Source organism: Oxyura jamaicensis, chromosome 1, assembly GCF_011077185.1.
Source record: "Oxyura jamaicensis isolate SHBP4307 breed ruddy duck chromosome 1, BPBGC_Ojam_1.0, whole genome shotgun sequence".
NCBI lineage: Eukaryota > Metazoa > Chordata > Aves > Anseriformes > Anatidae > Oxyura > Oxyura jamaicensis.
The window spans coordinates 91950931-91967816 of NC_048893.1; the positions used below are offsets into that span (position 1 = coordinate 91950931).

General features: G+C 42.9%; 1 protein-coding gene across 4 annotated transcripts in view; it reads left to right on the forward strand.

Moving 5' to 3' along the window:
- The window catches only part of LOC118160447 (OX-2 membrane glycoprotein-like), a 41004-nt gene that overhangs the window by 9681 nt on the left and 14437 nt on the right, over nt 1–16886 (forward strand). The window contains exon 7 of one of the 4 annotated variants that reach the window (XM_035315173.1): nt 5721–6399. The exons of the other annotated variants lie outside the window; for them this stretch is intronic. Coding sequence (XP_035171064.1) covers nt 5721–5728 — 8 coding nt within the window. The 3' untranslated portion in view covers nt 5729–6399. Of the gene's footprint in view, nt 1–5720; nt 6400–16886 lie in introns of those variants that run through there. 4 annotated transcript variants of the gene reach the window in all.

Below are 16886 nucleotides of genomic sequence, written 5' to 3' on the forward strand. Positions count from 1 at the left end.
ATAGAATGAAGAGCTGAGGCTCAAAGCTGATGTTCCTTGCCTTGGGCATTTGCCATAAGTACCAGTTACAGAGCACGTATGTGTTTTGGTTCTCTGCAAAAACAACCCAAGTGAAGCCTCTTCACAAAGCTTTTCAAGTTTGGCAAAAATTCACTTATCTGGGAGCAAGAGGGGATGCAAAAGCATTGGAAAGCTTGCATCTTCACCCTATGCCAAGCACAGAGGCAAACCTGGCCGTGTTGTCACTTGATTAAGAGCAATGAGCAGGCTGCGGTGAATCACCTTCCTGCAGATGTAACTTCACCCATGCTAGGAGTTTGTCAGTGATACTTTCTGGTAAAAAGTTGCACCTTTTCCTAACTGGTTCAGCTAATAGTGCTTCACTGTAGAGCATGCCAACGTCAAGCAGTCCAGGTAACAAGCCAGCTGCTTGTACCAAAGCAAAATAAAGGCTCTTAGTTTCGACAGATTCCTGTGGCTCACCTACCACATACATGTCTCAACCTATATGCTTTCCTCAGCATCCGCTCATTTATCTAAGACCTGAAGGATGCTCATGTTTCAGTCTGGCCATTTGAAGAGCTTTACAGTAAGCTCTCAGGAGCTAGCAACCTACAGTGGGATTAAATTCCATGCAAAGTGTTCTCTGGAGGCTTGTGGTTTTCTGGAAGGAAAGTCTATTTCACAAATGGATATAGAGGCCACCATCTTTTTTTTTTTTTTTTTTTTTCCCTATTGGTATCCAAGTAAGAAAAAAAATAATCTACCCTGGGTGGTTTATGCATGTTTTGCTATGTGCAAAGCTTTAGAAATTGTCAAATAGTATATTTGTGTTTCAAAGTTACAATAACATGACAGAAAATGGGACTGTTTCATCTTGGTTGGACTTGATGATCTTACAGGTCTTTTCCAACCTAAATGATCCTATGATTCCCATGACAATTTCTTGGAGCTTGTTATTGAACAGGTATGATGTGACCCTAAGGAGGATGATCAGATTAGGTGAATCTGGAAGACAAAATCTTGAAGAGTCAGAGGAGAAAAGACTGATCAAAAAATCTGTTCTCTAGAGAACTCCAGCATGGCAATGTGTTTGTCCAGTTTGGAAATTGAAACATTCAAGTTTTCCTTCATGTGGAAATTTTCCATGAAATTACTTATTTTATTAAGCATTAAAATCCTTGTTTCAAAATGTTTGTCAGAATACAGCCAATGAACTTTGAAGAGATGCTGAACCTTTTTATACCTGAAATGTTACAAGAGTGCTGTAAAACAATAAAAATCTCTGCATTACCAGCTAGGTATCACTTACAACTTTGAACAGGAATTTAAGGCTCCTTGATTATTATTTTTTTTGAATTCCTGAAGTTGCTGCAAATAATGTAGATCCAGCTCTGTTAAGATGCAGATAACACTTTTGCTGATCAGCTGGAATATATAGGAAATAAAAAATTAAATTTTGGGGGCCCAAGATGTCCTGAAAGGCTAGAAAATACGGAAGTCACGTGCGGTAGATTCCAGTTACTCAGGAAGCTTTACAGGAACAAACACCTGAACAAGCTTTCCATTGCCTTGTTCTTGGTTACAGTGAAAGTAAGGACTATTTCAGAAGGTTTCTCCAGTGCTTATTCATTTTGAGGAAGGCTGTGTTTATCAGTTTTGACTTATAAATTACACAATTTCTTATTTGGTCTGTGTAAGTGCTCGTTTCTTCAGTGGGCGTGCTTTGATACACAGCAGGATCTGTTTTTCTTAATACTAGGAGAATAGTTGAGAACAACACCGTAATGGATTGCTATTATGAGACTTTTCAAAATAGTTTTCCTGAAGTGACAGCTAAATGTCAGCCTTTCAGAGGCCCCCTGTGTCCAGAGCCAGCGGGGCACGCCATGCTGCTCCCAGGGGAATGGGTCTCTGGCAGGCACAGTGTTCCTGTGGGGGAGGCTCCTCCTAGAACCGCCTTGGTTCCCTCTGCAATGTGGCTTTATTGTGAGCGAGAGATTCTACTTATCCTATTTTGAAATCCCCCAAAATAGCAAAAACATGCCATGGTGTAATTGAAAGTTGTTTTGCTTACAATAACCTTGTTCCTTTACCCTACTTAACACTGAGACAAACAAACAACCCCCCCCCCCCCAAAAAAAAAAGCAAAAAAAAACAAAACACAGAATTAAAAAAAAAAATATATATATATATATATATATCGTCCAGAAGACCTAAACAGTGTAAAGAGAAAAACAAAAAGGACCCATATAAACACTTCAGCAGTGGGGTAATTTTGATGCCATCAGGGCTTGACTGCCCATCTGGCTTCCCACAGACACCAATATTTCACAACACGAGGGAAGCAAATGATGCTTTCTGGGTTTCATGACACACTTGCAGATTGCTTCTGCTTGCAGACAACTTCTGTTCCTTAGTAAGTCGCTTAAATTTGCTCTGTTTACAAAGCCATGCCTGGCAGCAGTACCTTCCAGTCTGCATCACACACAGAGTGGGGTATGGGCGCTCTTTGAGAGCTTTCCACGTGTTAATATTACCTGTTTTCATGGCTAAGGGTGGGCAGAGCTTGTGCTCTGTGCACTTCCCCATCACCCTTCCCCACGGTGTGTCCCCTTTGCTGGAGAGGCACACTCGCCATCCTATTTTCCATTTTGGAGATAAACAGGCAGGGAGAAGGCAGTGCGGGCTGGGGCCAGCACAGGGGTACCTCTCTGTGTCAGGAAGGTGCAAACACCCTTGTGAAGCATTAGCATGACAGGCAGAGCAGCCCTTGATGCAGTTGCAGATGTGCCAGCTGGACCTTCGGTGGCTCCTGCGTGAGCAGCTGGGGTTGCATTGCTTTGCTCGGAGGCATTGCCAACCCTCCTGCATTGCTTTGCTCGGAGGCATTGCCAACCCTCCTGCATTGCTTTGCTCGGAGGCATTGCCAACCCTCCTGGCAGCTCTTTGGGTTTGAGGTCCTGCACTGCCGTGCGAGGTGGCCCTGCCTGTTTAGGGCTGTTTGCACTGCAGTGTGGCTTTTTTTTTTTTTTTTTTTTTTTTTTTTTTTGTCGAGAAGGATGAGTCTAATCCTGCTCACCACCAACAAGATGAAGGTGCTTGTGTAGGAAACCTTCCAGGTGTTGTTCTGTTTAGCAGCTTAAGTATGTGCTGCTAAAAACAAAGCCCTTCCTCAGCAGACAGGGAGGCCTTTACTTTGTATGACTAATACAGTTTCCATCCCATGCATCATAGTGGCTTTTATTTGTGCACTAAATAAAAGACTTTCCCAGTCTGCCTTCTTTTATTTAAACAATAGTGCTTTGTATATGACCAGAAAAAAGACCAGTGGCTGAAAATGATGATAAATAGCATTCCTATGGCATATATGACGTTGTCTGGCTGCTTCTATTTCTCGTTCATTCCTTGGTAGGTATTATTTATCTGCTCAGTTACAAAATGTTTTTCCTTTAAAAAATATATATATATACCTTAGTTGTAGGCGGTGTTATTAGACCAGGAGATGGAAGCTTTTCTTACGCTCCTACACAAAGAGCAAGGATGTCAGGGGTTTTATTCTTCATATTTGCACTAAACTTGTTAGCTGTCAAATTTTAAGCAGGTTGCTCTGTTGTCCTGTATATGGACCCCTTCTGGATAAATTACTTGCCACTGAAATGAGTGCAAATGGTGGATAGGGCAGACATAAATCCGGTACAAGTTACCCTAAGTAATTTTGGAAGTCTCTTCCACTGTGATTTTTTTCCAAGCATTTGTCATATTGCATGTATTTAATAGTTGTCTCCTAATTCCTGGTCTCTATGCAAGAAGGATTTTTTTCAAAGACGCACAAAATAGCATTATAAATTGGATCTCAAACATCACCATTAAACTCTGAAATACCAAACTATATATTCAACAAACATCCCTATTTGTGTATTACCAAAACTAGGAAAGTTGGCTTGCTTTTCATCGTTTATAAACAAAGCTAGGGTTTGATATGTTCCCAATCATACTGCAATATTCTGAAATTTGCATTTTGTATTTGCTATAATTAAAATTCCGTGGTTAAGTAGGCATGTAGTTTGTTTAAAATTCACATAATCTTGTCTTCAGATCAACAGTTTGAAAAATTTGAAATATCATTTGAATGGGTGTCGGTAGTCGTGGTTTAATGAAAACAAAGAACAGTGTAATAACTTTGCCTATTTCTTTGAAATTGTATTTGTAGGAAATGGAGGATGTCTTGCTTTCTTTTTTTTCTTATTTTCGGTAAATTATTCCTATTATATGCAAATAGATTAACACTAATCCTGGAAATTTTTCATTCTGTGTTCCCCATGACTTGTTTGGAAATACCTTCTTCTTTTTGTTCTTCTGTTTAAACATGCAATAAGGCTTTGCACTCCGCTGCCAATTTTGTCCATTCAAAAATGGACTTGACGGTTGTCCACTTAGTTTCAAGGTATGTTAGTAAGTTTCCAGATGATGCAAGCAGATGAACGTCAAGACATACTTGTTCTGAAGACTTCTGCTTATTCTGCTTCAGAATAAGAATAATAGAGTACTCTAAGCTAGGCTGTTGATTTTGCGATGATCCTTAATGTCCCTCTTGACCCAAATCGTTCAATGGTTCTGTGACTGATTTTAAAACTTTGGTGATCAAAATCACCAGGCTTTGATGCAAATTTCCCACTGGCATTATGTTTTCTGCTCCTCTCTTTTTCATTACTTTTTTAAAAAAGAAAAGATTGCTGTCATCGTTGGATCATAGTAGCCGCATGTTTTCCTCCATCACTCATTAACTTAAATGCAACTTCACATTGATAACTTGTGTAATGTAAATAATCTAGACTGGTCTATAAAACCCCTTTTCCACTGCTGAACTTCATTCACTCTGTGCCAGTAAAGTCTCTTGGCAGCTGCTGCTGAGGTGGGGTCCCTGACGGCTCCCCAGGTGCAGCTGGTTGTGAATTTTAAGAGTATTCCTCCCTGGAGCATAACAAAACAAGGAGGGGACCTAACATTCCTGAGAGCACCCATCTGGGGCATGCTGGGGAGGACAGGGGCACAAATGTTGTTAGTGTAGGGCAAGCTGGCAAGGAGCCGTGCCAGCAGTGGCTCTGGCTGCACCTGGGGTCTCACCAGCTTTTGGAGTAAGCAGGCCTGGACTCAGGTGTTTTGGGTTTCATAGAACCACAGAATGGCCTGGGTTGTAAGGGACCTTAAAGATGGCCTAATTCCAACCCCCTGCCATGAGCAGGGACACCTCCCACCAGACCAGGTTGCCCAAAGCCCCATCCAGCCTGACCTAGAACAGTTCCAGGAATGGGGCATCCACAGCTTCTCTGGGCAGCCTGTGCCAGTGCCTCACCACCCTCACAGTGAAGAATTTCTTCCTTAAGAAATTCAGTCATGGATTGCTTGATGTAACGACCCTGTGTGTGGCAGGCATGTGACCCTCTTCTTTGAGGTAAGGTATCATGTGTAGAAAACAGAAGAAGCAAGGGGGAGCAGAGGTTGAAGGCTTGCTCATGATGTTTTAGGAAGATAGGTAACTTATGATGTAGCAGGGAAGGTCCTGTGACTGTTGTCCGGAGGGCAGTTCTGTGACTGTTCCTCCTTGCCTTTTCCCACAGAGTGTGTTCCATTGGCAGCCACGCTGCTCAGCAAGACCTGGGGCAGCAACACGATGGCCACAATTCATCCTTTTTCCTTTTTTTTCCTTTGTTTTCTAGGATACTAGAGGATTTCCATTCATCTTACCTGACCATTGTGGCCTGGCAGCCTGAAGTCAACATTAAAAGCAGTGACTTCCATGGCTAGAAAGTAGCAGTGATAAAAGGAAAATGCATCAGGACCAGAGCACTGCACTGTCTAGATGGCGTGTTCATCACTGAAAGACTAGCACAATGCTTGTTATCTGTTACTCACAAGAAGCAGGACTAAAGGGAATGCGTAGTCCACCCTTCTGCAGCCAGGCAACATCTGCTATGCTTGTATCAATCTTGGTACCTCCAGTCTCCAAATGTATTTGCCTTCTTCCCATGGAAGTTTGAAGATGTCCAGGGATGGAGGCTCTGTGAGCTCTCTGGGGATCTTCTTCCAGTACATAATTGATCTCAGTAGAGAGATGGGGGTGGGGAGTATTTTTGCTAATAGCTGTCTGCAGTTTTACTTGGTGCAACTCCTTGTTCATCTCCTTCCTGACATCACCTTTTCTTCTTTCTTATCCACCTGATGCAACTCCTTTTCCTCAGTGAGTGTACAACAGCCGTGTTTCTGAGTTGTTTCTAGAGAGAAAATCTGCCAAAAATTGTTGGTAAAAGGTAAATAGGGCCCACAGCAGGTGACAGATTAGAAGCAGTAGCAACCACAGTTGACAAAGAAGTTTTTAATGTAATTTATTTTGACTTTTCTTTTAAATCCTACTTGTTTGCTTTGTTTTTCATTTTGTTGTTGTTGTTGTTTGGTTGTTTATATATATATATATATATATATATATATATATATATTATTTAATATGTAAGTGATCTGAAACAAAATCCAGTAGTGAAAATATTAGATACTCTCTTCCTTTTCTATTTTGCTGTCATTCTCTCTATGTCTTCCTGCTACAGTGCTGTTAACCCAACCTGCTCCTTGCTTAGCTGTCAAATTGTATGGACTAGCCTTCTCTGTTTTCCTCATGGTCATTGTATGCACTGCTTAGAATAGTCGCGCCCCTGTCTTCATCTTTTCTTACTGTATTTGAGCACAAACATTATTCTGTTGGCCTAAATATTTTTTCCCATACTTTGACTATGTCATGTGGGATGTTAGGCCCTGAGATAACTACTCTGCATCACTACTGAGGATTTAATGGTATCAGTGGGAAGTTTTACAGAAGGTGAATTTACTACTTTGCTGTGTTTTCAGTAGCACATAGACTCCATGTTACTCATGCAAGCTGCTCCAGGTAAGACTGGAACCCTTCTCTCCATTTATTTATTTATTTATTTATTGGTCTTTTATCCCCCTAAATCCTACTCATGTCTGCTCGTATGATCATTTCCAGGCTTACTTCTCTGGTTGCCTGTGCCACCTGCTCATTCTGCTGCAGCACGTGGTTGTGTGAGAGCAGGCTCCCAGACACTGCATTTCAGCTCATCTTTTTTGTAGGAGGCCAATGCCTAAGCGTGCCCACTGCCTCCTGAGTCCTCACTGGACCTCCCTGTGCGTGAACCTTGCTAAAAACAAGCCTACTTCTGGGCATGCCAACTTTTGCAATTTTACTGACAGAACAGACAGACAGACGGGAGGACTGCAGGGTTCCTCCAGTACGTTCTGTGCTACTCCGAATGCTGATGTTTAAGGTGTTGCTCAGTCTTTGTTCCGTCTTAATATTTGCCAGTGTATTGGGATCACTGCCATTCTTTTGGGTTTGATAACCAAAGGGTTGTGCACATGAAGTACTCTGTCTCATGAAGCATGTGGTGTTTTGGTTTCTGCCATCTCCCAGATGTGTGGAATAGCTGAGGCTGGAAGGAAGCTCTGGAGGCACCTGGCGCTAGTCTTAGCCAACTGTATGAACTGCCTATTTAAAAAATCAACAGAGAAGGTTTTACAGCTGTGAGATTTGTGGCCAATTCATTCAGAACAGAAATTTTGTTCTGAACAAGTCTGGTCAGAGTACCGCCATCCAGAGTGGCTGCCTCTCGAGAGTCTGGCAAAACTTTGTGCGTGCTCATGTCCACATGTATTATTGAGAACATGAGGGGTGACATTTCTGTGCAAGTGTAATGTGTTATTTATTTATTTTACTTTTTTCCTAGCAAAAAATATCCACTCCAAACACCAACTGGTCTCTATTTTTCTGTTTGTAGATTTGAGATACCAGAAACCCTTCCTTCTGAGTTGGGCTTTTTTGTAGTCTCGATTTGCACTTTCCTTCTTTTCTGTACAGAAAGCAGGGGAGTTTTAAGTTTTTTTTTTCAAAAAAAAAATTCCAAATGAAATAAGTTTTGAGATGAATTTACATAAGTATTTTTAGCCACAGCACCTGCAGTTTGCTTCAGATTTGAAAGTTTCTTTGGTTAATCAAATGTGTATTTTCAGTGGTGTCTCACGTTTGCTGCTTATTTATTCTTTATGTGAAGTTGTATCCTTTACTTGTGTATTGACTGTCCTGCTTTGTGTATTTGCCTTTGCTGAAAAGAAGCCAAATAAAGTGACTTTGAAAGTAAGGCCACATGATTTCCTTTTATTTGTAAGTAGCATTCACAGCCTGTGTGGGCTTTTGTAAATCAAGCACAGTAGAATGAGAGAAGCATCATGCATGAGCTCTAAGTACGTGAATAATTTCTCTGGAAAAGGCGGTGGTGGCCTGTTGTGTTCTTAAAGACATATGACCTTTTGGGAGTGAATTGTGAAGCAACAGTTTTTGTTTGCCATGGCACTAGCTTAAAAAAAATGTAGTGAGAAATCTGGTTATAGTTAAAAGCATGTGGCAACGCTCCCATCTCCCTAAAGGAGTTCAGAGTCACGGGACTACATTCTGGGTCTTGCAATACCTGTGAAAGGCAGCAACTTACAGTCTGCCTGAGCTCCACTAGATGGTGGAATGGGTGATTTCCAGAGATTTTGAGATCATAACATAAACTGCCACTTAGATTTTTCTTTTGCTACAGATGAGTTCAGAAGAACTTCCTAGAAGAGGCTGGCCAGAAGTACAAGTCTCACTGCTGACATATCTCATCTGGAGAGACGGGAGTTGGTGGTTTCTCCTCCTGGCTCTCCGAGGCCGGACAGCAAAGGGAAGGGAGACAGCTGGCAGCACCACTGCCCGGAGCACAGTGCAGGGCAAGCTGTGTGTTTCCCAGGGCAAAGAGCTGTTTTTCCCATGCGGAACAGCAGAAGGGCTGCTTGTTATGGCCTGGGAGCTGCTGGGGGAGCTGGCCGGGTGTTGCTTGGCCCCACCATTTGAGGTGTGTTGTGCTAGCAGAGTGGGGTAGGAAGTGAGAAGCCAGGGCTGGGGGAGTTCAGGAGGGGGCTGACATTCGTTAGCAGGGTTAAATCACCCTGGGGAAACTCGGCTGGTCACCCGTAATTTTACAGAAGGTTAACAAATGCAGAATAACAGCTTTCCTCAGGAAACACCAAGGTTGTCTGACAAGTTGCTTTTTTTGTCTGGCTGCCTGCTCCTCAGAACCTATCAAGACGTTTGCTTTTCTTCTGAGGTCATAATGTATTTAGTTCCTACAGCTGTGTCCTCTCTTTGTGTTTTTTTGTCCCTGGCATGCTCAAGGATGCCATTATTCTAAGTCTTGGATTGTGCTGACAGATGGGGCAGGAAGGTGAGGTCTCTGCTAGAGATAACAATTTCCGTGCACGACTGTAACGATGGAAAGAGCAAAAACCCAGCACGCAGGGCTAGGCTTCTAGCAGAGATGGAGTTTGCAAAATGGAATTACCACTTTTGATGGCAATATCAGGATGTCTTTCATTCTTGCCTCAGCTGTTTTCTCCTCATCTCACTGCACTGACCACTCAGCTTGACATCAGGCCAGCTGCTACAGCTGCTTCTGAAGTGGTGAATGCATGCTTGGGCTTTTGCCTATATTCTTGTGTCATCTTTCACTGATACAGGGATTTTGCTTCTGCACAACATAGCTCCAGTTTCCCAATCAAAAAATAGACTTTCTGGATGCTTCCAGGTAACTTTTTCCCTGTTCTGTCATCCCATGTGGTAACTAGAATGCCCTTTCCTTTGTGAGTGTGGCAGAAACTCTTCTTAGTCTGCTGCTTAAGATGTCAGGGAAGGAAGTGTGGGATAATTATAGAAGCTACAAGGATATACTGTTTTATACTCTTGCGTTGTGTTTTTTTTTTTTTTTTTTTTTGTCTGGATTTTTTTTCTTAAGATGGGCTGAAGTTGTCAGCAGAAGTGACACTGGACGAGAATGTGCATGTTGATGTTTATCACTCAGAAGGGCTTAAAGAGTTTTTAAGCTGAAAGAACTTAAATGTGTTTTTCTGAGATCATGTGTAGTGAGCAGCATTCACTTTCTGCACGTGGGTGTCACATGCTGTCCTCTCTCAGGGACCTTGTGCTGTTTTTCATTCTGAGTAGGGCATTTCTATTTCCTGGGCCTTAATCTCATGACATCCAGTCTCCAGAATGTCTTACTGTATAGGCAACCAGCTAATGGTGCACAGATTGTCTGGTGTGCCAGGGGAAACTCACTTTACTGGTTTTCTAGCACATTGGGAAGCTCACCAGCACTAGTGCTTCAGTGGTGGGTGTCCTTCCTGACATCCAGCAACTTTGTCTTCACAAAATCGGTCTGGATGGAGCCCTAGGCTGTCTGTTGTGCCTCTGTAGGAAAACAAGCAGGCTGTGAGGTTTTTAGTCAGCACCCCAACCGCTGAGATCCTCGTGCTGAAGCAAGAGAGATGATCTGCAGCTTCCACGTGCATAATGAATCGGTATCTTCTCCACAGATGAGGCTCCTTGTGCCATATGAATGCAGGGGTGGCTGGAAAGAGAGCGGAACGGCAGGCTCCCAGGGCTCTGGTTGGAGACCTGTCACATGCCCTGCCTGTGGGAGGAAACATGGTCCCCTGGAGGGGTAGAATGGGGCAATAAAGAATAGAGTTACAGCTGTGGCTTTGCTAATTGGGGTTTCCTTAAAGGATCAAGGAGTTGGATTTCCGTATTAATTTCAGCTTCATAAATAATTTCTGGAAAACAATATAGCTGAGTGTCATAGGCTGACAAAAGAAGGAAGTGAGATGTTTCCCACAGCTTACTTAGAAGGGGGTGTTAAGCAGGTCACTTCTTGGTAGGTGAGGCATTTGTCAGGCAGGTTGCCTGTTCTGGCAGTGATAGGTTAACAAACCGCTAGGGAAGTAGTTAGTGCAGTATTTCAGTAGCTAAACACGCTATGAGAGAGTGAGGGATTACTGTTAGATTTCACCTACTCCTAAAGTGTTTCTGATTTCACTTCCTTTCCTTCTGATTGTGTGCTTCCCTTTGGGTTTCCTTGCTCCCAGTCCTGGTCCCATCTGTTCCTTACTTGTCTCTCTCTTTTGTTCTTTGTAAGCGATTTTTCCCAATGAATGCTATCTTCTGTTTATCTGGACATGCTCTCCATTCGACTCGTCCCTTTCTCTCTCTGATAGCCGACTATTTGCAGCAGTCCTGTGTGAAGCTGTTGCCCTCTCCTGGGGTCTCAATAACCGTGTGGTGAAAGCTGCATCGATTCTTGTCCTTCTTTCCAAACAAAAAGTCAGCCATCCTAGGAGAGGAAAACAGCCTGGACACCATCACACAGACCTGGGGAAAATGGAGATAACTGTCTGTCAGCCAGCAGCCGGAGCTCCACAGAGACCAGATCCTTCCTGGCATGTTGGGTGTGCATTGTCCAGTGCTTAGGTCACCCATTCACATATCCTCTCCTCCTTAGCTGCCTGAATTTGGGCTTTTAGACACACAGAAAGAGAAAATGTGCAACTGTGCACCCTACAGAGCAGTGTGCTCTGTGTTTCACGGTGGAGAAAAAGGGAAGCATGCACTCTCTGTTCTTGTGCTAGTGTTAAGCTTGATTTGTATTAAGCAGCTGGGGATTTCTGCTGCTGTTTACATACAGGTGGCAGACAGTGGCACAGTTCTGCCTTCCTTGTTGGCAGAACAACCTGAGATAAGAAGATGAAAGGTAAGTACAAAATCATTTTTGTATGGCTTGTTTCCTTGATGGACCCGCCAGCCAGCACTACTTGTGACCCCGAGAGCAGCACTAGGAAAATGTGTAAGGCTTTGATAGATACATGGAGAATATCTTCTCAGACATCTCAGAAGGCATAGCCATGGGAATTTCTTGGGGGGGAGAGAAATGTGATGTGTTTCCTTGGCAGCCATGAGCATCCCAGAAGGAATGTGAGTGAAAGTGGTTGCACTGGGAGAGATCAGAGGGAGCTCACGTCCTGCTCAGCCTCCAGATCGCATGCCTGGAGTCAAGGAGGTGCTTGCATGTGCTCAGCTGTGCTTTCCCGTTGTCCCACTGACTTCTCTGGGTGCAAACACACAGGTGTGTCTGCTGCAGCAGATGCTGCCCTTTCACCTCCAGGCAAGCACAATGCTCTCCCCTGGTGATTTGCTCCGTATCAGTGGGAAACAACCGTCAGTCTTGCCTAGCAACATTGCTCCTACTTGCTCTTTGCACATGGCTCTAGCTCACTATAGTTAAGTAGGAGGTGAAGTGATTCCTGTTTATATTTACACAAAAACGCAGTTTAGCACAGGGCTAAGGTAGCAAAACCTGACTCCTCCCACACCAAACTTTAAAAGAAAGGAAGTGGCTGTTAAGGGAAACTTACTTTTCTGAAAGTTTTCTGTATAAATATTTTTTAAAGTCTCCACAGTTAACAGAAAAATCCCCTTTGCTCTCCAAAGAGTATTTGAGCATTAATCTTGGAGTCTCTGGTGTGTGTTCTTGATGCTTCCTCGAACCATTGTTTCTCTATGTACAGGGAGATGTGAGGAGAGATACATGAAGCATTTTGTGGCAGAACTGAATTCAAAGCTAAATGAAAGTGAATTCATCTTTGATCTGGAGTGATGGTAGGATCTCAGATGAACCATTCAGAAATATTTTCTCCCTAAGCTGTGTAGTATTTATTGGGATCTGAGACTGAATTTACTGGAATGTTATCACAGAAAGGGCACACCGTTGGCCAGAGCTCTTCACGGTGAGCTTCTCCTTCCCTCCCTTCTCCCATCACTCCCATCCCAGTGAAGCACTTTCCTAATTCGTGGCTGACAAAACTGACCTTCCAGACTGATTTAGGCTGTGGCAGGGTTAAATCTTGTTGCAACTTACAGGAATAACCATGCCCTGAGATCCTTTCCTGTCTGCTTCCCTGCAGGGAGGAATTGCTGTACGCATGCTGAGCAGCCATCTTGTAGCTGCGCTGCCTAGCTGCAGTTTTTAAGAGGAGAAATTGAAAATCGCTTCCGAGAAGTTGGGAAGTGTGCTTGCGTGGGCTGGCTTCCTCCTGAACAACAGTGTTTTCACTGGATGGGCAGAGATCCCAGTGCTGGGAGGAGTAGTGACCCGAGTTCATTGAATGCTTGTGGGAGCTGGTTGGCGGTCTACCAAGACTGAGGGACGCTGAGGGGCAGCCCCTCTCGTCTCCTCCTGTCCTCTCCGAACCAAGTAGGGAGCAAAGGTTTTATGAAGCCCTAGGAGTTACTCAGCACAACCTTGTTGAAAACCTGAGGGCAAGATTTTTGCCATAGCCTCCCGGTGTTGTTTACTATGAAGCATTTTTTGAACTGTGAAGTGTTTGTTTTCTTGAGTGCACCACTGGCCCTAGCTGTTCTGCTTCACGTGAGGTCTAGGCTCTCAGAGTTTTCAGACGCATTGCTGCTAGTGCCATGCAGGCCAAATTTGGGTAAAAAATCTGAATCTAATGTTGAATTTGTGCAAGATAAAGCTCTTTGCTAAGCATGGTGCCTAAAAGTCAATATAAAGGCATTGCTAAGCATTTATTTTTGGCATGTAAACAACACTGCGCAGAAAGTCCTCCCATCTATGGAAAAATCCCGCTGTTCCCACAAGAATGGGAACTGTGCGTTGGCTAGCCAAAATAGATATTTTCTTTCTCCCTTCTGACACAGTGTTCTGTGTTAATCTATTAAATGTAAAGAGTCAAGGGGTACAACTAACCATAGAAAGCAACATTGGCAACCCAACATCCAGAAAAATTGTCATGCTGAATGCAGGGTCATTGCAGAAGATCATACATAGAAATCTCATGGTACAGGCAGCTGACCTCACTGATTAGAGCAGACTTCTGGTATCCTGGAAGCACTCTTCTTGGGATATTTTCCTGTTGTGTTCAAAAAGTGAAGTTTCTGCTGTAAGGTCTCTCTTCCTCAGTCTTTTCTATATTAGCTGAAAGCTTGGTATTTTAGTATAAGAAAGGAGATATTCCTAGGAACTGCATCATTTTTTTTCCCTCTCTCTCTCTCTTTTTTTTTTTTTTTTTTTTTTTTTTTAGGTAAGTGGTAAACAGTAAGCATGAATTTATTTGCTATTGTCCTAACTTGTCTTATGCGGATGTTATGACAATTATTCAACAAACTATAAATCCTCTGCTGAATGGATTTACACCACTCTTGGGACAGTGAAAGTAGACTTAGTTTAATGCCCTTGCTTCATTTGTTTGCATTATGTATGGTAAGGCTGTTTTAACTGTGTGTAAAATCTACTCCATTACAGAATGGATTTTGGCAGATACAGCTTTTGTGTAGTTATTATTCATACGTGCTCCTGATGGTATCAATATGCAGTTGTTAGTCATTCCCAGTGAAACCTCTGGGAGAGAGTTTTGGGCTGTATTTAGAATATAGCTGAGTTTATGCCCTTCTGAGAAAACATTTAGTATGGGGTTGTTTCCCACAGAGGAAATGCCCCCGAACAGGCTTTCAGGAGAAGTGGGGCTGTTGATACAGCCGTGTCCCAAAACACAGCTCTGTCTTTGTCTGTCTAAAGTTGATATAAGATTTAGATAGTTATAAATCATTCTTGCCTGCTGGCATGCGCATATATGGCATGTATCTAAGTATTTATTTTCAAAACAATTTATATTCATCTTGTCATAGTATAAATAATAAGTCAAAAAAAAAATAGTGTTTCACCATCTTTGCTGCCAAAAGTTTGCTTCCAAAAATAGTGTAAATATAAACAATTGTTTTTTTTTTTCATTTCCCACTGAAATGATGGAGGGAGCCTCCAGTGATATTAATGAGTATTTTGTGGGAGGTATTTCAAGCTTTGGTAGATGTTCCATAATGTTTTATTCTACTTACATAAATTATTTTGAAAATGTTTCATGTTAAGGAATAGAAAGCTTGCAAACAACACTAAATAATGTAAAATTCTCCATCGGCAGGCTCTAATTTGCTGCTCTGGCTGGAGGTAAGTGATGACAGTGATTAGGACATACAACAAACCAAATAAACTGTGCTGAGACTTCAGGTAGGGGGTGGGTTTTTAATTAATCTTCCTTTTCAGTGGCATTTCCAGACCTTTAACTATTTGGAAATGGAGTTGACACAGTTTGTCTTTGCCTATAGGAAGTTGTACAGTCTCAAAGGATGAGCTGAGAACCTCTTCAAGGCACTTAGAGACAGGCAATGGTGGAGCCAGTCACCTCAGGCAAAGAAGAGGTATTGAGCCTGACCTGCATGACTGGGGTGCTGAAAGCACTGGGCAAAGAGAAACCACGGGGAGTAGCAGGCATGATTACAGGATTTATGAGGATTGCAGGGAAGAGTTTAGCTTAGTGAAGAGAAGCCTACAGGGCTGCTTCTTTGTGTGATTTGAGAAGAGGGCAGGTCTGAGGTCTGCCGTGCTTCCAGGGGCTGTAGGAGAGCCTCTCTCCACGGCGGCACAGGGCCTCTTCAGATTTTGTTGCATGTGTGAGCTCACCTATTTGCAGGAGAGCTGAAACGGTCTCAAGATGTGCCAGGGGTGGCTCAGATTGGACATTAGGGGGAATTTCTTCATGGAGGGGTTTATGAAGGACTGGAACAGGCTGCCCAGGGAAGCACTGGAGACCCCATCCCTGAGGTGTTTAAGAGATGTGTGGATGTGGCAAGGAACATGGTTTAGTGATGGGACTCAGTAGATCAGGCTAACAGTTGGACTTGATGATCTTGAAGGTGTTTTCCAACCTAAATGATTTAATGATTCTACCTAATGCTGATGTTTTGTTGAAAGACTTTCAGAGAAAACTGACATGACAGAACAGAGTTATCTGCTGCCACCTTGCAGAGTCCTTGTGGGTACGTCCTTGCTTCTAGGGTTGATTTCAGACAACTTGGTGTTTTTTCTGCATTTCAGCAAAGATGGCACAGTACCCTCTAGTACAGGAGAGTTTGTCCTTCTGCTCCTTGTCTGCTCTCAGTTCCTCTTGGTGCTTTCTTCTGGGGAAGCAGGTCCCAGGCTCTTGGCTGGGACTCTTTCTACATAACAGCATCCAGGCTGGAGCTTTCATTTCTAGAAAAGATTGAGTTCCTTTCAAGAAAAAGAAGATTTATCTCCTCCTTTCCAACTGCTAACTTGAACCAACCACCCCCTTTCTAAAGACACAGGCTGCTCAAACAGTAAAAACAGAAAACTCAAACTACCAAAAGTCACATCAGGAGAAATTTATCTTCTCCTCTAAGAAGCCAAATATTTACACCTAGTGGAAGACATCTATCTAGCAAGGGACCATATTAAAGAACCCCCAATAAGCAGCTACTGGGGTGCAACTACTGCTGTGCTGTACAGCAGGTCTCTGTGTGTGCAGCATATCCAGATTATCCAGGCTGTCTTGTCATCTGGGAGGAAAATGTGATTTTTCTAATTACCAGATATTTTCATTTTTCCCCACCACCAGTAGGGAAATCCTTAGTCCTCTGTTTCCCCTGGTAGGAGAGGATTTGGATGTAAAAGATGTAATACCAAAAGTACTGTTAGTCTCCCTATAAAGGAAGAGGAGGTGGCATGACCCAGGTGCGTAAACCTGGTGGGTTTAGATTGGGGAAAAATCTTTAGGTATTAATGTGGAGAGCTGTCTCTTCTTTTTTGTCTTGTGTTATATATGACTGAAGCAGTGTAGTGCAGAACAGGAAAAGCATTAAGAATGGTGTCTCCCGGCCCTAACTTGAAAAAAAAAATCTGATTTGTCCTATGGGAGTAGGAATTAAAAACTTCTCACTGAATCCTAATTTTGAGTACGTGTTTTCTTTACATTCCATAATATCCAGAGAGCAAGCTGCCAGCAACCTTTGAGCTTTTAGCTCCACATCCTGAGAAAGTTCAGATTACTTTCTTCACAGCATGTCTTTTTTCCTTCCCAGGCAGGAAGAG